This window comes from Budorcas taxicolor, chromosome 22 (genome assembly GCF_023091745.1).
Source record: "Budorcas taxicolor isolate Tak-1 chromosome 22, Takin1.1, whole genome shotgun sequence".
Classification (NCBI taxonomy): domain Eukaryota; kingdom Metazoa; phylum Chordata; class Mammalia; order Artiodactyla; family Bovidae; genus Budorcas; species Budorcas taxicolor.
Genome location: NC_068931.1, coordinates 52,996,568 through 53,018,190, shown reverse-complemented (window position 1 = coordinate 53,018,190; position 21,623 = coordinate 52,996,568). Strand labels below are relative to the sequence as shown.

At 40.7% G+C, this 21,623-nt stretch overlaps 1 protein-coding gene across 1 annotated transcript in view; it reads right to left on the bottom strand.

Annotated features, from left to right (window-relative positions):
• The window catches only part of DCC (DCC netrin 1 receptor), an 827,169-nt gene that overhangs the window by 510,099 nt on the left and 295,447 nt on the right, over positions 1-21,623 (bottom strand). Inside the window, exons 6-7 of the mRNA XM_052660382.1 lie at positions 17,390-17,544; positions 14,677-14,797 (exon numbers count right to left, since the gene is read on the bottom strand). Coding sequence (XP_052516342.1) covers positions 14,677-14,797; positions 17,390-17,544 — 276 coding nt within the window. The remainder of the gene's footprint in view (positions 1-14,676; positions 14,798-17,389; positions 17,545-21,623) is intronic.

The following is a 21,623-nucleotide window of genomic DNA, read 5'->3' as shown; positions in this document are numbered from 1 at the left end:
AGTAACTGCCTTCTGGTGAAGAGAAGCGCTGCACTCAAGGGCATACCCGTCTCTGGAGGGAAAGCTTCCTGTAGAATCATCTGAGGCCTTTGCTGTTGACTAGATTGCAATTTATTCCCCCAAACTGTGTATATGAGTATAATTTCAGAGTAGTTCTATCAGTGTTAGTTATCATCACTTTAATAATCAGTTAACAATTATAGCTATATAATTTTAGCTACCAAACTATATATACTTCCTAGTGATTATATTCAGAGAAGGCAATGGCACCCCACTCCAGTACTCTTGCCTGGGAAATCCCATGGGTGGAGGAGCCTGGAAGGCTGCAGTTCATGGGGTCACTAGGAGTCAGACACGACTGAGCGACTTCACTTTCATGCACTGGAGAAGGAAATGGCAACCCACTCCAGTGTTCTTGCTTGGAGAATCCCAGGGACGGGGGAGCCTGGTGGGCTGTCATCTATGGGGTCACACAGAGTCGGACACAACTGAAGCAACTTAGCAGCAGCAGTGATTATATTGATATCTAGAAATTCTCTAATAACACTATATCAGAAGGAATCTGGATACGTGTGCATGGGTGTAGTGCCTGTATGTCCAGGCACACCTATTACCAAATGATTTATAAATAAAAGGCAGACATATTATACACACAAGATTCTTTGGGTTCAGTGTAAAAATCAGAATTCTTTTCTGTTTCCCCACTAGGCCTTAAGAAAGCTGTGGAATAACAATTTTCAGTGTGTTTACCACCAAAGTCTGATGTGATCAATATTTATGAATCTATCAAGTCTTTCATATTGTATGGATTTATAGTTATCACTGGTCTCAGGATACTTCATATTACTGCAGAATTCATTTCTAATTTCAAAGTCTGCCATAGAGTCATATCCTCTTGATTATCACTGAGCTAGCTTCCTACTTGAAGCACATGCTGAATGAAGGACAAGGTGAATGACAAGCCTCTATTTGCTGAGAAACCTCTGCCAACATGAAACTGGAATGAGCAAGTCATTAAATGGATACTGTAAACCCTGCTAAAAACCTCTCCACTGGCAGGCATTATGAAATAGACCTTTTCCCTTCACCTTGTCTACTGAGCTAAAAACCTAAACTTCCAATGGTTACTGTCCCTGAAACCTGTGGCTATTAATTATTTTCTTGGAGGATAGAAAATATGGTAGAAGATAGCTATTGTATTCATCCCAAGAAATGTATCCTATTTGTCTTGAGACTAAATAAACCAATGGAACACTGCATAATAGCTAATATTTGTGTAGCAATTTGCAGCCTGCAAATCCCTCTGATATACATTTATTGCACTAAATCTTTGAGACAGTTATCTACCATATTTTAAAGCTGAAGGAATGGAGTTCAGAAAGGTTAGGCAATATTATCTAAGATTCTGCCCACTATATTCTATATTCCAATATATTTTAAATCGCTATAGATAACTAGAGAAGGATGTGGACATGAAATGTGTCCACATCTCAGAGACTAGGTGAATATTACATGGTAAAAGATCAAACGACTGACCGATGCCAAACTTGGGCTATCATTGAATCCCTCAGGGAAAGTGCTAGTTTGAGTGTCAACATTTCTCGAAGGGAAAGGTGATTTTGCAGCAGAAAATAAAACAGCAGAGACTATGTTCCTCTTACTTTTATCTTTACCTTAGCAAGCAAAATACTTCTTTAGCAGATTGAATTCATAGCCATATACATTGACATTAATAACCTTCTTGAAAAAATTGCTTCTGTATCCTAACAGGTACAGTTAATTACTAAGGTTTATAAGGGAAAACGTCTGTGGAAAGCTTATGAGCTATAATCATTGCTGGAAATAAGTTTCAAAAATATTAAGCTGCACTTTTATTCATTTATACTCAATGATGGAACTCTAAAGAGAATGTTTGTAGTTTTAATGAGCATCACAGACTTTGTGAGAGAAGCTGTCTAATGACTCATGTTTCAGTTTGGTCCACCAATATATTAGTCTAGTACATGGAACTGGATCTTCTAAATTATTTACAGAACTCCAGGAATAATTTGATCCTACACAGACAACTACTGAACATTTAAATCAAAGTTACTCTTTGCATATCAAGAGATAAAAATTCAACTTAATTGACCACCAGTGACTAATATCAGACTAAAAAGTACATCATTTGAGAGTTAGTTATAATCTCTCTGACACAGCTGCTTATGTGCTATTACACTGACAAATTAAATTCTAAAAGATCTTAAAAATGTTATAACTAGTTGTATAAGTTTTCATTGCTTCACACAATCCCACTGAAGCTAGTATATGAGTTCCTACATCATAAGAATTAACAAGCTGTAGTTAATATACAACTATATGAGTATGCACCCACACATTCCTCTGGCTATTTGGGATTTCAAGGTATTCATCCGGTTCCATCACTTCATGGTAACTATATGGGGAAAACGTGGAAGCGGTGAAAGATTTTATTTTCTTGGGATGCAAAATCACTACAGACGGTAACTGCAGCCACACAATTAAAAGACACTTACTCCTCAGAAAAAAAGCTATGGCAAACATAGGCAGCATATTAAAAAGTAGAGACATCACTTTGCCAACAAAGGTCCATAGAGTTAAAGCTACAGTTTTTCCAGTAGTCATGTATGGATGTGAGAGTTGGACCCTAGAGAAAGCTGGGTGCTGAAGAATTGATGCTTTTGAACTGTGGTGTTGGAAAAGACTACTGAGAGTCCTTGAACAGCAAGGAGATCAAACCAGTCAATCCTAAAGGAAATCAACCCTGAATATTCATTGGAAAGACCGATGCTGACGCTGAAGCTCCAATACTCTCTGGCCACCTGATGGGAAATTCCAACACACTGGAAAAGGCCCTGATGCTGGGAAAGACTGAGGGCAGGAAAAGGGGGTGACAGAGGATCAGGTAGATGGACGGCATCATCGACTCAATAGACATGAGTTTGAGCAAACTCTGGACATAGTGAAGGACCGGGAAGCCTGGCACGCTGCAGTCTATGGTGTCACAAAGAGCTGGACATGACTGAACAACAACAAGGTTTTCTTCTCATGTTGATAGTGAACAGTCACAAAAATAGACCCAAACTAAATCCCAGCAGGACTCTGTAGGGCTCCTGGGCATGGAGGCCTTTCTATGTCCCCCATTTCTTGTAGGGAATGGACTCCAGCCTGTGTCCCTCTGTCCCTGAGTTCCAAAGGGCAGATTTGAACAGGTACTAGTCAGGGAAGAGAGGGGAAGCAGGGACAAGGGAGGAACAGCCAAGAAACAATAGTACAGCCTTGGGGTAGGATCATGCTTCTGCCTCAAGGGATTCATGTAACAATGTTTTTAAGCTCTGTCTGGAAGAAAAACCAAACAAATGGACGATGTAAGCATTACTTTGGCCACCTGATGAGAAGAACTGACTCATTTGAAAGACCCCGATGCTGGGAAAGATTGAATGTGGGAGGAGAAGGGGACGACAGAGGATAAGAAGGTTGGATGGCATCACTGACTCAATGGACATGAGTTGGAGTAAACTCTGGGAGTTGGTGATAGACGGGGAGGCCTGGCGTGCTGCAGTCCATGGGATCGCAAAGAACTGGACATGATCGAGCAACTGAACTGAACTGAAAGCATTCCTCCTACAGAGAAGACCACCTGAGGCTTGATTAAAGGAACCAGAGAAGCTCATCAAAAGATTACTTGAAAACAGGTCAAAATGCAGGTACTGCACACACCCTAATCTTATCAGCAACAGTAGCCTTGAACTATTGCTATGAACATGAACGTGAACATGAAGTTGCTCAGTCATTCTTTGCAACCCCATGGACTGTAGCCTACCAAGCTCCTCTGTCCATGGGATTTTCCAGGCAATAGTACTGGATTGGATTGCCATTTCCTGCTCCAAGGGATCTTCCCAACCCAGGGATTGAACCTGGGTCTCCCACATCGTAGACAGACACTTTACTGTCTGAGCCAAAATCTTCCCACCTAGCAGCATGGTTTTTGAGGGCCACAAGCCTACTGTTTTCCCCCTTTGCCCAGCAAAGTAATAAAGCTCTTCTTTTCTACTTCACTGAAAACTCTGTCTCCAAGATTTGATTCAGCACAGGGGCACGGAGACCAAGTTTTCGGCATCAAAAGGACTTCTGATTTTATGCCTCAATGTTCGTGACCAGACCTAATACTTTTGCTAACATGTGATCTACCCCCTTAATACAATGTTTAAAATTTGACATCATTTGTAATCAGTAAAGCTTTTCCAGGAAAGGACAAGGAATTGAAAATAGTTCACATTTTTTTTTTTTTTCCTAAATGCTTAACCAGTATATTTCCCCACCTACAGTGGGAAACTACTATGTTGCCAATCTTGGAGGAAAAACAAAAAACCAGCATTAGAACATATTCAATATCAACAAATGTGTTTGGGATATGAGACAAATAAGAGATACATATCCCATATATATTTCTTCTTCTTCCCTATATATATTCATATATAGGTATGAATTGGTACCTTGCCCAAGCAAATCTACATTTAGGAAATATTTAGAACAGTGTTTATTTGGTTGTGAACATATTACATTTTTGTACCTAGCAGAATATAGAGAATACATTATTACTCCCCATGGCTACTTTGTTATATATTCATCCATTTCTGCCATTAAATTTAAAATAGCCCAGACTATAAATATCTTGACTACATCTGTATTCCTAGTTCTCTGGCCCTCATCTTCTCTGCCCAGCAGTTTAGTATTTCTAATTATTTTCATTGCAGACTATGGCCAGGAAACATAATGTGGTTGTTCACTCGCTCAGTCACGTCTGACTCTTTGCGACACCATGGACTGCAGCACGCCATGCTTCCTTGTCCTTCACTATCTCCCAGAGCTTGCTCAAACTCATGTCCGTTGAGTTGGTGATGCATTCTAACCATCTCGTTCTCTGTTGTCCCCTTCTCCTTCTGCTTTCAATCTTTCCCAGAATCAGGGTGTTTTCAAATGAGTCAGCTCTTCACATCAGGTGGCCAAAGTACTGGAACTTCAGCATCAGTCCTTCTAATGAACATTGAGGATTGATTTCCTTTAGGATGGACTGGTTGGATCTCCTTGCAGTCCAGGGGACTCTCAAGAGTCTTCTCCAACACCACAGTTCAAAAAGCATCAATTCTTTAGCACTCAGCTTTCTTTATAGTCCAACTCTCACATCCATACATGACTACTGGAAAAACCATAGCTTTGACAATAAGGACTTTTGTTAGCAATGTAATGTCTCTGCTTTTTTAAATGATGTCTAGGTTTGTGATAGCTTTTCTTCCAAGGAGCAAGCATCTTTTAATTTCATGGCTGCAGTCAGCATCTGCAGTGACTTTGGAGCTCAAGAAAATAAAGTCTGTCACTGCTTCCTTTGTTTCCCCATCTATTTGCCATGAAGTGATCAGACTGGATGACATGATCTTCATTTTTTTAATGCTGAGTTTTAATCCAGCTTTTCCACTGGCTTAAAACTCAACATAATGCTACCTAACAATTAGAACCAAGATCACTAACTCCAAGATAACTGATATTTTATATGTATCCTATCTTTGTTCCCACCTTCCTCTTTAAGCTCCCATACTGCGTCACCAGCACCAGAAAATAAGCTTACTTCTCCTTCCAGCAACCAACCAGTCTTAATTTAACTATTACTTACCCACACGTCATCATTCTCAGGCTTCCCTGGTGGCTCAGCTGATAAAGAATCCGCCTGCAATGCAGGAGACCTGGGTTCGATCCCTCGGTTGGGAAGATCCTCTGGAGAAGGAAAAGGCTACCCACTCCAATATTCTGGCCTGGAGAATCCCATGGACTGTACAGTCCATGGATCCCAAAGAGTCGGACATGACTGAGCAACTTTCACTTTCTATCCACACTCCATTTCACTGGATGATGACTAAAGTGTAACTAACTCATCAGCATCTGCTATGTCAACCAGATCCTAAAGTATTGTGTGCTGCTGCTGCCAAGTCGCTTCAGTGGTGTCCGACTCTGTGCGACCCCATAGACGGCAGCACGCCAGGCTCCCCCGTCCCTGGGATTCTCCAAGCAAGAACACTGGAGTGGGTTGCCATGTACCTGTTTGCAAATCTGACTACTGAAGTATCTTACGACACCCAGCACATTGATTCTTGACACTTTTTGGCTGGGCTGTTCAGTGAATAATAGACTTGAAGAGCTACAGTCAATCGTCATTTGGAAAGAGGACTTAACTAATGTCTCTTATCAGGTAATAAGTAAATAAAAGTAAAATAACAACAAGACCAAACTAAACCCAAAATAACAACAACAACAACAAAAACATTTCCTTAGCTCTTAGAAGAGATGGCTAGGCAATGCAAGTGATACAAAGCAGCTGGAGTATTTTAACCTGAATTTACCTCCACTTACATAACACACCTAAGTATGTCTCATGCATATGGAAAGTCTTAAGTGTGCAGATCTTTGTCTGTGGGTGCACAAATGTATGTGCACTCATGGTTGTGTTAGGTATGCAGAGATGGTTAGCAGTCTGGAAATGTGTGTAGAGCGTCATAGTGTCAGATATATAACATTCCTGATAGCACTTCCTCTAGTATAATGACTTTTTAAAATGCCGATGATTGTCTTGATCTTCATCTCAAGGAAACCAAGCGTATATTCCACTTATTACAGTGCACACATTTCAATAGTTTTCCAAAACTTATTTTCTGGAGAGAAAAACAAATCATTAACTCTATTTAATTTAGTAGGTGATGTTTCCTAAGTCACTAATTGTAAAAGAGGGAATAGCTAAACTCTGTATAAAAGACTAGGCTGAAGCTTCATTAGGCTTATGTAAATATCCACCAACCATGGGCGCCCTCTTGAACAGGCCATTGTGTGCGCTTCAGTGAGAAGCAGATTGTTATGGTTGCCCAGAGAATCTCTGAGCTGCAAGCATGTGGACAGACCAAAGCTGAACAGCTGGTCAATGCAGGCCCACAATGTGCTTCACAATATATGGTGACCGTTTATTGTTGGAACTTCAAGAGAGAGGGCTCTGTTCTTCCGCCATGGTCAGCTTCATTGCTGAGTTTATATTTATAGCTAGCCTCTCCACCATCTGTGCACGCGGCCTACACTGTATCTCTGAGGAATCGGAGGCATTATTTGAAGACCTGATGAAATAGCCAGGAAAAAGCAATCCATCATTTACAAGGAGGGAGTATAAGACAGTCACAATGGTGTTCTGTCACGCTTTCAGATTTTGGTCTTCATTTTCTTTTACTTTCATTCTAATCCAATGCCAGATACAATAAACACCAACCCAGAATGTAGCATCCACTGACAACACTTTAGCATCTAGAAGGGAAAAGAATGAACTATCAAGATTCTCTAAGGCTTGCCCTCCTCGGGAGGTAAATGACATTTCTGCCAAGGGGAGCCTTGTTCTTTTGTAGTCCCATAGACCCAAATGAATCAGGACCTGAACAGAATGCAAGGGACCATTAACAAAGAGATACCTGTTGAAATCAGAGCTGACTGGTATAAGTGAAGTTCAATGCCTAGAATTGGTTTATTGAACAAGCTGAACTATTGGAATAGGAAGAAAGAAGAGGAAACAGCTTTTTTTTCCCATCCTCCACTTTCAAACACACTCTATCAGATATATTTTCTATCCTAGATAGCTACTTGGGTCAATCCTCAAGTCCTGAAGGCACCTTAAAATATCTTAAGAGCGTTCTTTTCAGATATTAAAAACAGTAACAATAACAATAAAGGCAACACATACACATGCAAACAGGTAAGCTTAACCTAAGGTTCCATTCCAAGTCTCTTCCCTCCCCCTGGAGCTGGCCTGAGGCCAAAACTGGGTAAGAGGCAATGGAACTGTCTGTCACCTGCTTTTTATTCTATTGGGTCTGCCCGCCCCCAGGACTTCGGGCTTCTCTAGGGTAGAAAGAGAGGATGGATTTCAAGTAAAGAGACAGAGGCTCTTTTTCTCAACCTGTGCTCTTTAGAATCCATAGTCGTGGAAGGCGTACACATGTGCGTTTTGTGGGGGCAGCTATGTGGGTTCTTCTGAGGCCTTTCCACTCAAGGAACCTCCACTTTGGACCCCTTCCTAAAGCAGGGACAGCGGGGTCTGGCTGGCCTTCTGCCCCAGCTCCTAGCTCTGCTCCATCCCAGTATCTTCTGTGGTTGTAGCCTCTGCAGCCAGAACCTCGTGGGCAGGCTTCTTCAGCTGTCTTCAGCCCTGCTTTTTCTTCACAAGTATAACTCACAGCCTTGTTCTTCCCCAAAGTGGAAACAGAGCTCAACACACCTGACTTTCCCTTTCTCCTGCTGGGTTGTGGGTGAAGCTACATGGCTCAAAATGGCCTGGAGTGAAAACTCCCCTCTGGGTCTTTCCCACCGCTCTATACAGAATAAAGAACTTTCTCCCCCAAAGAAAGGAATGGACATGAACACTGATTATGTTCAGCTCCCAGCCGGTCCCAGGCTCCCAGCCGGTCCCAGGAATTCCTTGCCCCAGTTGTTAGAAGCTAACTAATCAAAAATAATCCTGAGGAAAAACAGACCCCCAAAACAATGTATTTCTGCATATATGTTTTCCATATATACCTACTCTCCTCTTGACTTAGCCCAGCAGCTCGCTGGTCTGACTGCTGCCCCTTCTCGCCTCATTGAAGGTGATCTGTTCCTGCAGAGTATCGGTCTCATTCTTTCTCTGAACCTCGCCTTCTCTAGGTCCTTTCCTTATGGTGGGCACCTCCAGACAACTTTTAGTCAGGATAAGATGCCTGTTTTCCAGTTGTGCAAGCAGTTCCCAGTAAAACATACACACGCACACAAATCACAAATACACTCTGTTCAAGGAGTCTTCCTGGTGTCTCTATAACTTGACTTGTAGGGGAAAGAAAATGCCATGACAATGTCCATGTGCTTAGCCACTCAGTCGTGTCCGACTCTTTGTGACCCCATGGACTGTAGCCCGCCAGGCTCCTCTGTCCAGGGGGAGTCTCCAGGCAAGAACAGTGGAGTGGGTTGCCATGCCCTCCTCCAGGGGATCTTCCCAACCCAGGGATGGAACCCAGGTTTCCCACAATGCAGGTGGATTCTTTACGGTTTGAGCCACCAGGGAAGCCCTGACCATGTCTAATTCTACAAATTTCAACACATCAAAGAATCTTCCACACTGAATGGCACTTACAGGGGATGGTGGCCAGACCTGGCCAGTGCCAACAAGTCCTAGGAGAGTGCCCCTCACATGTCTCTTTAGAAACACGAGACTGCTTATCTCGCCCTTTCCTCAGCTTTATGGCCTTAGATGAAAATCATTGTTAACCAGAATTCTCTTGTTCTGTGGCTTGTGCAGCAACCAGCATTAGTGTAAATGTCGCCATATTGTTGCTAATCAGATAGCACAGGGCTTGTAAACCACGGCTCACATTAGAGACTGATTTTAGAGGTTCCTTTCTCTACCTCATCCATTCATGTTTCAGCAGAAGAGAATGCACTTAGTCACACCAATGAAGTTACATTCACACATAGGGCACATGCAATAAAAGGGAAATGAGCAGTCCATCAGAGAAACCGGTGATCTTGAACAAGAGTTAATTGGCCCTTTAAATTACGAGGAAGTTCCTTTCATTTTTTCACTCATCTGAGACTGTGGTTCTGTGGCTGCTTTTTTGTTTTCATCAAGAAAACAGAGAAAGTCATTGTTGTGAACATTATGATGACAGTTTGAGAGTCTCTGGATAATTGGTTAGATGCACCAAATATCAGGCCTTGATAGGTCACAAAGATAGAAGCCAAAGAAAGACAATGTCTCATGCATTTCTGTAGCTGTACAGAAATTACTACTTTCTAGTAAACTTACTGCAGGAAAAGAGTAGGACAAGATTGAATTAAGAAGAAGGAAACTGGTCCAAAAAGTTAAATAATCAATAGATGGCATGAAAACTTTTCATAAGAAGGTATTAATATTTTAAAGTATTTGGATCTATACAATAATTGTTCAATCCCTCATCAAAAAAACAGAGAGAGAGTGGTAATGCTTTTGACCTTCTGTAGTATTACATTTCAGAGCAGCGGATCAGTTAGCTTTTTGTGTGTTTGTTTTTTTGTGGTGGTTTTGCTTCCTTCCTCGTAGAAATTGTAACGACAATGAGATGACATGTTAATTGCTCAGTCATGTCCAACTCTTTGTGACCCCATGGACGAGGGCTCACCACACTCCTCTGTACATAGGATTTTTCCAGGCAAGAATATTGCAGTGCATTGCCATTTCCATTTGCAGGAGATCTTCCCAACCCAGGGATCGAACCCGGGTCTTCTGCATAGGAAGCAGACTCTTTATTGTGTGAGCCACCAGGGAAGCACAGAAATTGTACCATTATGGGGATATTCCATGACATGTCTATTATAGATTTATGCTAGTTTTGAACAAACCACCATATTAAACCTCTAAAAGATTACAGAACAAAAAATAAAAAAAACAATAAATTATAGAAAAAAGGACAACTTATCAAAATCTTTTTTTTTCTTTAAAAGGAAAATGTTTTACTTCCAAGTGATCACTTCTCCTATTTTTCTTCCAAGTTCCACTGATTTAAGACTATAAATAAGCATGTGTGTATACACATATACGACTCACTGTCCGTGGAGAGCAAAACGAAGGATCGTGGGATCTTGCAAACAACAGCTTTATGAGTGTGGCAGAGGAAGATGGTGGAGTAGAAGGGCTTGAAATGCTCTTCTCCTGTGAGAACTACTGAAATTACAACTTGCTGCTGAACAACAACTGACAGGAAGAATGTTCAGTTCAGTTCAGTTGCTCAGTCATGCCCAATTCTTTGCGACCCCATGGACTGCAGCATGCCAGGCTTCCCTGTCCATCACCAACTCATGGAATTTACTCAAACTCATGTCCATTGAGTCGGTGATGCCATCCAATCATCTTATCCTTGGCCGTCCCCTTCACCTCCCACCTTCAATCTTTCCCAGCATCAAGGTCTTTTCAAATGAGTCAGATCTTTGCATCAGGTGGCCAAAGTATTGGAGCGTCAGTTTCAGCATCAGTCCTTCCAATGAACACTCAAGACTGATTTCCTTCAGGATGGATTGGTTGGATCTCCTTACAGTCCAATAGACTCTCAAGAATCTTCTTCCACATCATAGTTCAAAAGCATCAATTCTTCAGTGCTCAGCTTTCTTTACAGCCCAACACTCACATCCATACTTGACTACTAGAAAAACCATAGCTTTGACTAGACATATCTTTGTTGGCAAAGTAATGTCTCTGCTTTTTAATATGCTATCTAGGTTGGTCATAACTTTTCTTCCAAGAAGCAAGCGTCTTTTAATTTCATGGCTGCAGCCACCATCTGCAGAGATTTTGGAGCATACACACAAAAAATAAAGTCTCTCACTGTTTCCATTGTCTCCCCACCTATTTGCCAGAAATGATGGGACCAGATGCCATGATCTTAGTTTTATGAATATTGAGTTTTAAGTCACCCTTTTCACTCTCCTCTTTCACTTTCATAAAGAGGCTCTTTAGTTCTTCCTCGCTTTCTACCATAATTATGGTGTAATCTGCATATCTGAGGTTATTGATACTTTTCCCAGCAATCTGATTCCAGCTTGTGCTTCATCCAGTCCAACATTTCTCATGATCTACTCTGTACAGAAGTTAAATAAACAGGGTGACAATATACAGCCTTGACATACTCCTTTTCCTATTTGGAACCAGTCTGTTGCTCCATGTCCAGTTCTAACTGTTGCTTTCTGACCTGCATACAGATTTCTCAGGAGGCAGGTCAGGTGGTCAAATATTCCCATCTCTTTAAGAAATTTCCACAGTTTTTTATGATCTACACAGTCAAAGGCTTTTGCACAGTCAATAAAGTAGAAGTAGATGTTTTTCTGGAATTCTCTTGCTTTTTCAATGATCCAGTGGACATTAGCAATTTGATCTCTGGTTCCTCGGCCTTTCCTAAAACCAGCTTGAACATCTGGAAGTTCATGGTTCACAGACTGTTGAAGCCTGGCTTGGAGAATTTTGAGCATTACTTTGCTAGCGTGTGAGATGAGTGCAATTGTGTGGTAGTTTGAGTATTCTTTGGCATTGCCTTTCTTTGGGATTGGAATGAATTGACCTTTTCCAGTCCTGTGAGCATTGCTGAGTTTTCCCACTTTGCTGGCATAGGAGAAAGTTGGATCTACCAAAAAAAGTTACCCCACATCCAAGGGCAAAGGAGAAACCACAGGAAGAGGTTAGGAGTGGCAAAACCACGTTTAGAATCAAACCCCAGTCCCGCTGTAGATACTCGGAAGCCTCAAACAAACCTTGTGCGCACCAGGACCCAGAGACCCCACTGAGACTGAGCCAGAACTGTGTCTGGGTGTCACCTGTGGAGGTACAGATCAGCAGTGGCCTGCCGCAGGGGCCAGGGCTCTGGGAGCAGCAGACCCGGGTGTGGCATCAGCCCTCTCAGAGGAGGTCACCATGAAGCCCCCACAGAACTGCCAGAACTTACACAGGACTGGGGAAACAGACTCTTGGAGGGCACGAAGAGAACCTTGTTAGGCACCAGGACCCAGGAGAAAGGGGCAGTGACCCCAAAAGAGACTGACCTAGATTTCCCATGAGTGTCCAGGAGTCTCCGGCAGAGGCATGAGCCAGTGGTGGCCTGCTGCAGGGTTGGGGGTGCTGAGTGTAGCAGCGGGTGCTTTGGACTCAGGTCAAAAAACAGGGAGGGAACACAGCCCCGCCCATCAACAGGAAATTGGATTAAGATTTACTGACATCCAAAAAAGATGCCCTTTTCATTATAAAGGACTGGAATGCAAAAGTAGCAAGTCAGGAAATAACCTGGAGAAACAGGTAAATTTGGCCTTGGAGTTCAGAATGAAGCAGGGCAAAGGCTAATAGTTTTGCCAAGTGAATGCACTGGTCATAACAAACACCTTTTCCAACAACATAAGAAAAGACTCTACACATGGACGTCACCAGATGGTCAATACAAAAATCAGATTGATTATATTCTTTGCAGCCAAAGATGGAGAAGCTCTATACAGTCAACAAAAACAAGGCCAGGAGCTGACTGTGGCTCAGATCATGAACTCCTTATTGTCAAATTCAGACTTAAATTGAAGAAAATAGGGAAAACCACTAGACCATTCAGGTAAGACCTAAATCAAATCCCTTACTATTAAACAGTGGAAGTGACAAATAGATTCAAGGGTTAGATCTGATAGAGTGCCTGAAGAACTGTGGACAGAGGTTCATGACATTGTACAGGAGGCAGGGATCAAGACCCTCCCCAAGAAAAAGAAATGCAAAAAGGCAAAATGGTTGTCTGAGGAGGCCTTACAAATAGCTGAGAATAGAAGAGAAGCTAAAGGCAAAGGAGAAAAGGAAAGATAAAAGTATCTGAATGTAGAGTTCCAAAGAAAAGCAAGGAGAGATAAGAAAGCCTTCCTTGGTGATCAATGCAAAGAAATAGAAGAAAATAATAGAATGGGAAAGACTAGAGATCTCTTCAAGAAAATTAGAGATACTAAGGGAACGTTTCATGCAAAGATGAGCACAATAAACAACAGAAATGGTACGGACCTAACAGAAGCAGAAGATATTAAGAAGAGGTGGCAAGAATACACAGAAGAACTGTACAAAAAAAATCTTCATGACCCAGATAATCATGATGGTGTGATCGCTCACTCACCTAGAGCCAGACATCCGGGATGCAAGGTCAAGAGGGCCTTAGGAAGCATCAGTACAAACAAAGCTAGTGGATGTGATGGAATTCCAGTTGAGCTATTTCAAATCCTAAAAGATGATGCTGTGAAAGTGCTACACTCAGTATGCCAGCAAATTTGGAAAACTCAGCAGTGGCCACAAGACTGGAAAAGGTCTGTAAAAGACTATAAAGATAGCTGAGTGGCAAAGAATTGATGCTTTTGAACTGTGGTGTTAGAGAAGACTCTTGAGACTCCCTTGGACAGCAAGGAGATCAAGCCAGCCCATCCTAAAGGAAATCAGTCCTGAATATTCATTGGAAGGACTGATGCTGAAGCTGAAACTCCAGTACTTTGCACCTGTTGAAAAGACCCTGATGCTGGGAAAGATTAAAGGCGGGAGGACAGAGGATGAGATAGTTGGATGGCATCACCAACTCCATGGACATGAGTTTGAGTAAGCTTCGGGAGTTGGTGATGGACAGGGAAGCCTGGCATGCTGTAGTCCATGGTGTCGCAGAGTTGGACTCGACTGAGCAACTGAACTGAACTGATACATATATATGTGTATCTGTTTTATATATATATATATGTTACATATATAGATTTTATATTTATATGAAACACTGAAAGAAAGGCAAGCCACAAAATAGAGGAGAGGGAAGTGATTTAGTGGTTGTTGTCTTGACAGCCAGAGGTATCTATTGTTCATAATAATCATATCTCACAGGATGGATTTATATATAAATCAATAGATTTAGATACAATTTTCTAGCACATGTATATCATCAGTACACATATACACACCTTGATTAACTAAATAACTCTAATTTCCAACTGACTTTGGGAACAGGGAAAACTGTATGGATTTTTACAGATAAACCACACAGAACAGTAACTACAAAACCCAGAGCAAAGTTCATCTCATCTTACCAGGCTTAGGGACAATGAGCTGTGCACTGGTCTGGGTGTTTCCTGCTTCATTTTCAGCCATGCACTGATAAAAGCCCTCATCCGACTTCACCACCCCAAGGATCCGCAGGTTGCTTCCTCCCTAGTGAGAATAAAATGCAGGTAAAATATTTGCAAAAGCAAAAGAACTTCAAGTGACAAAATGAACACAACCGAATTTTAATCCAACTTCCCAAAAAAGCCAGAACGGAGGCCAAGAGGGTTCTCAGCCTCACAGATCTGTCCTAAGTCACCTGGAAAATGTCACAGAGTCCCAAGCCTTTGCTGAATCCGCGTGTAGCAATTTCACCCAGTTCTGTGCTGAAAAGTATACTCTCAAGGATGTACATCACCCTCCAATTCTAAATGAGCAGTAACAGAACGTTCCTTTATTATGTATGGAACAGAGGTTAGTATCAAAGAAATCTCATTCTTTTTCCCTTGTACTGAAGGAAATAGGTTCAGTGGCTGCTCGAGAGAAACAAAAAGCAAAAGGAAACAAAAACACTGATTTTTGCAGCTTCTAAAGGACAAGAAATCTAGGCTGGACATTTTCTAGAAGTGTTTTTAACTGAGAAAAAAAAAAGATGTCTGAAAATCCTTTTAAAATTGTGTGACCTTTTAGGGAATTGGAGGAGGTTATCGGGGATATTTAATACCTGTGTCGTTCTTGTTATATAGCAAAATGTTTCACAAAATGTTTTACCTTCAGTAATCCATAAATTAAATAGAACAACGTTAACTCCTGTTTTATATAAATTTTGGGCCACCATAGTTTTCAAGGATGGATGATAAAATGATCTGAAATAGCATTTAATTACCCTAACTCAGTTTATCTTCGATAATGTAAGAATTAGTTCAGTAAGTGAGATGTATTAAATCACTTCCCCTGAAGTCATTAAGAGATAAATATTACCTTAGGGGAATTCTTAATTGTTTTTAGTGTCTTGTAGTCAATTCTTGGCTAATGTAAAATTCTTAGATAAAGCTGACTAACTTCTAATTAACAATTCTCATATAAAAGTTACTATTTGGGCTAAATGTTACTCGTGTGACAGACAATGGCTCTCAGATATCTGGAGCTATTGGGGAAATATTTTTTAAGCACAATTTAGTGTGAAAAGGGCTCAGAGTACACATTTCCTTTTTACCTTAAGAAAAGAAACATTTAAATAGGTTGGGTATAATGGGTCGTGCTGGGGGAAAGATTATTCAAACTGTAGAGAAAAATAAATGTTGCATTTTATCATGTGTCCTTAAGGGCACTCAACAATTTCCTCTCTATGCAAGTGGCACACATTTCAGGCATATACAGCACATTTCATGTTGCCCCCTGGCAGGTCATTTTTAATTCACTGATAGAGAAAATAGCATAGCATATAATGGAACTAATGGATTGATGTGGCATTCAAAAGTTAAATTTATTTTCCTTTCTTACTCTATTCCTAACCAATTAAATGCAACTAAAAATGAAAAATAGTAAGTGATGATAAGCATAATAAAGATATTCTTTATAGATGTATTCCTTAAGGGCCCTTATAATATGACAAAATGCATGGATCAGGAGATGATGCAAGTATCTGAAAGTCAACTGATCACGGAAGAGTGATCTAACTGCTGGAGGCACTATGAAGCCATGGAAAGAGTTTGTGCCTGAATTCCGAGGGGGCACTTACACACGAGAATTCCCTTCTGCTGGGAGACTTGGCTTAGAGGACCACTCTTCTTTATCAGGGTCATATCTGCATCTCCAACATAAGAGAAATGGACCAAACCCTCTGTCTTTAGCTGCAAAGTTCTTGATATTTAAAAAGTGCTTTTCATATCTCTTATTCATATATCTGACTTCAGATACTCTGATGCTGACCTCCACCAAAAGGAGAGTTTCCAAAGAGTATTTTCAAATGAGAAAAACTTTCTGCTGCCAGCAGCAAGCACAATAATAATAATAATAATGAGAGGCTTGGGTCATTCACTGTGTACCAGGACCACAAACAGCTCTGTGAATATAATTCAATTATCCCTATTATCTCCATCCAGGACAGGAACAGAGTACACTAAACCATATAGGAACTATAAGAAGCGTTGTTCTTGGCTTTAACTCAATGCTCTTAAATTATAAAGCATGTAAACTCTGGGTCTTGATATCTTCTCCACCACTGTCTCCACCATTGTCCTGGCACCAATATTACTGCCCTCTTGCACTGCTCACAAAGGACCAGCTGGTCCTATTTGGAAGAGTAGCAACGGAGCAAAGAGTGGCCATCTGTATTACTGAAGTGAGGCTGCCATATTCATAAGTAGTAGCACATTCTATTAAAGCTTTATTATTATGGGCAAAAGTCAAAGAGCTAAGAGATTCTTGGCTTCATACAGTCTGATACTAGGTTCAAAACTTTTTCCTTCCAAGAATCATCAGTGAAAATATTTAGAAAGTATCAGTATTAAGCTTTCTCTTTTTTCATTGTTGGTTTAAAATCTTCTCTGTAAAACAAGGGGCCGGATTGTTTGATTATTCTTTTTTTTTTTGCTCAAAAGTTCTAAGTCTAAAAACTCATCTGGTTTATTAGACCAATTTTCTTCACATATCATAAAAATTCCCAATGGGAACCTTGTTCCCAGGAAAGAAAAGCAACTGAAAACAGAATAGACGATGACTGGGATTATAAAGCGAATTTGAAGAAAAGATAATTACCACTATCTGAAAATAATCACTAGGAATGACCACATCTCCATTCTTCATCCAATTCACAGTGGGCACAGGCTTCCCAGAGACTGTGCATTCAAACTCAATATCCATGCTTTCATAGGCATAGAGGTTGGAAGGGTGATTTAAAAACCAGGGCGGAACTGTAAAGACAGAAAAAAAAATAAAAAGTGAGTGGGTGGGGATGTGAACTTGCATGCTCTATTTTCTCAGAGTTAGAGACAAATATTGAAAATGCTTGCAACTTTAATCCCCTCAGCCCTTAGTTTACTTTATAGGAACTACTGGAGGACGTAATACACACCACCCCCCACCCAGCCCAGTGTAGTGAAACAGTTGAGTGAATGGTGGTGTCATGCCACAAAGAATTAAAAAAAAAAAAAAAAAACTTGAAAAAAAATACAAGAAACATTCTGAATAACCAAGTATTTGTATCCAATTGACCTACATAAAGGACACTAGGAATTCCATAAAGCTATGGAAGCTATGCTGATAAAGCAAATAAAGGGGAGATGATATGACTGAGAAAACCCAGAGTATAAGACGAGAAAGCTTAGGGCCTGTAATTCTAGCGTTTCATTAGGATTTAGTTAATGTGATGGACTCTTTTCCATCAGACCTGGCTATGGTGATAGGATACTAAAAATGGCCATTATCTTTACTGTGGACACATTCCTATTGTCCTAGTAATTACCTGCTCTAGTGTACTGCTATCTGTATTACTATTTTCTCAGCAAGGTACATGATGCACTAATTTAATGTCTTAATTACCATAATACTAGTTATATTGTGATTGAAATGTGCAATTGAAAGGAAATTACAAGTATAACACACCTTTACTAGTGAATCTGGCAGACATGGTCCCTCAAAACCCTTCCTAGGGTTTAAAAAAGTGATGTGAGATGGACATATTGGGAGATTGGGACTTAGATATAAACACTAGTATATATAAGTTTCTCGAGCTGTGCTAAGCAGCTTAGTCATGTCTGACTCTTTGCAACGCTTTGGACTGTAGCCTCCCAGGCTCCCCTGCCCGTGGGATTTCCCAGGCAAGAATACTGGAGTGGACTGTCATTTCCCCTCCAGGGGATCTTCTTGACTCAGGGATTAAACCCACATCGCCTGTGTCTCCTCCACTGTAGGTGGATTCTTTACCCACTGAGTCATCAGAGAAGACATCACAATACAGAGAAGAGGTGACTCTATAAGAACTTAATAAATAGCACAGAAAACTCTATTCAATACTCTGCAATGATCTATAGGGGAATAGAATCTAAAAAGTAGTGGATATATGTGTACATATAACTGACTTGCTCTGTTGTACACCAGAAACACAGCATTATAAATCAACTATATTCAAATAAAAAATCATTTAAAAAGTCATATTCATCTTCTTCCACTGGGAATGTGAAATGATGACAAACTTGGGAAGCAGCAGCCTTGGTCTCCTTTTCACACTGAAAATAAATATGCATTTTTCATAGATATTTTTAAAGACAGATTTTATTTTTGTCTTTGTTGTTGTTATGCCCAGTAGGTAAAAAGTGGTAATTATTGCTTCATTGAATAACCACTATTCCTTGCTCTTTCCAACCACTCTCAGCAAAACTTTCCCCTAAAGCTGAAGTCAATTTGCAATCTCTGATGATCATTGTCTTCTAGAAAAATCAGAGAATCAGTGGAAAGAACCCAGGACTCGAGTTCTAGTTTTTCTCCTGAGTGATCTTGGAAGCCAAATCTCCCACTGCCTCATCCCTCTTCCCCTCTCCTTCCCTGTCTTATTTTCCTGTTTTTACCTAAATAGTTGGGCCTTTAGTACCAAAAAGCTTTTAAATTCTTTACTCTTTCACAGGGCATGCTGATTTAGAAGGATGCATTAACATGCCAAAGATGTGGGAAAAAATCTGTCTGAGAGATTTCCTTTAGCTAATATGTCAACATTGTATACAGGGCTAAATTTAATTATTTATAATTTATAGAATAATATTAGACTTTTCTTACACCAACTTCACTGAGAATGAAGCAACATCAGAACTATTGTTTGAATCCCTCTGAGCAGATACATTTATTATCTCTTGAATTCTATTTCCAACTTTATCACAGATTTTGATCAAGTATTTATTTACCAGACAATAGCCAATAATTACTAAGAGCTGACTGTACAATTTATTAGTTCAAGCACTTTGAATTTATTATTTGCACCACAACTGTTTGGATCAGGCTCTATTTATTCCCTTTTTAGAAATGAAGAGACTGTGATGTGTAAGCAACTTCTCCAAACCACACAACTTGTAGGTTCTAGAGCTAGACAGAGTCCAGTGCCTAAAGTATTTTGTAATAGTTCTACCACTGGAAAATTGTGATGGAAAATGATCTTGTCACCGAAAAGTTCTGAATTCTCCTGCTATGCAGGGGATGAGGGTTTGATCCCTGGGTTAGGAAGATCCTCTGGAGAAGGAAATGGCAAATCACTCTAGTATTCTTGCCTGGGAAATCCAATGAACAGGGGAGCCTGATGGGCAATAGTCCATGGGGTCACACAACTGAGTATACACATCCATGCACACATCAGTTCAGTTCAGTCGCTCAGTCGTGTCCGACTCTTTGCGACCCCATGAATCGCAGCACGCCAGGCCTCCCTGCCCATCACCAACTCCCGGAGTTCACTCAGATTCATGTCCATTGAGTCCGTGATGCCATCCAGCCATCTCATCCTCTGTCGTCCCCTTCTCCTCCTGCCCCCAATCCCTCCCAGCATCAAACTCTTTTCCAATGAGTCAACTCTTCGCATGAGATGGCCAAAGTATTGGAGTTTCAGCTTTAGCATCATTCCTTCCGAAGAAATCCCAGGGCTGACCTCCTTCAGAATGGACTGGTTGGATCTCCTTGCAGTCCAAGGATCTCTCAAGAGTCTTCTCCAACACCACAGTTCAAAAGCATCAATTCTTCGGTGCTCAGCCTTCTTCACAGTCCAACTCTCACATCCATACATGACCACAGGAAAAACCATAGCCTTGACTAGATGGACCTTAGTCGGCAAAGTAATGTCTCTGCTTTTGAATATACGATCTAGGTTGGTCATAACTTTTTTCCCAAGGAGTAAGTGTCTTTTAATTTCATGGTTGCAGTGATTTGGGAGCCTCCAAAAATAAAGTCTGACACTGTTACCACTGTTTCCCCTTCTATTTCCCATGAAGTGATGGGACTAGATGCCATGATCTTCGTTTTCTGAATGTTGAGCTTTAAGCCAACTTTTTCACTCTCCTCTTTCACTTTCATCAAGAGGCTTTTGAGTTCCTCTTCACTTTCTGCCATAAGGGTGGTGTCATCTGCATATCCGAGGTGATTGATATTTCTCCTGGCAATCTTGATTCCAGCTTGCACACATACATATATATAAATACATAAACATATACATATATATATATACACATGGGTGCGAGAGAGAAAGAGGTTTAGTATTCTCTTCTGTTCCTGCTTTTCTCTTCTATACTCTTAATCCTTTTTATTCCTCTGCTACTCCTCTCTCTCTCTCTTTCCTGTGATGAGCAGACTAGGATTGATTCATCCCATTTTAGGTTTGCTTCCAAGAATTTAGGACCTAGGTATTGCTTCCACTGCTCTGAAGTTCTAGATTCCCAACACAAATATAAACTGGGACTAATGAGTGAGTATGACTTGTGGATGGTTGTGGACATGTTCTTTAGCATTTTTCTGATTATGAACCCCTGGCTGGCTCTACATTTCTCAGCTGATACAATTTCCATGTTTTCCTTCAGAGGGAACTCAAACATTCCCTCTTCCATGAAAGTTTGCTTCTCATGAAGCCAGCAATAGATTTTCTTCCTTTTCGCAGGGCCCTCTCTCTGTGTTCAATTTTTAAACCACTTATGACTGTTAGATGTCTTTCACCTACATCATTACTTACTCAGCAGACTGTGAAGATGGCTCCTGAAAGCATATGATTTTTCGTTTAATTCCCTTTGAATATTAACATAGTTCTCCTTCCTTTCCACTCTTGTGGAAGAAATTACTCACTACTTTAAACTATTTGGTGGGCAACAATTTCTTAATGACTAATGAAAATGAAGTGCCATGAATTTTCAAGTTTATCAAATCATTCCATTTACATGGTTTTAGTCCGTTTCAGAAAACTGCTTAACATACACGTACAATGCTACAGCAATTTCAGGCAAGATATTGATTTTGTTATACTTTCCTT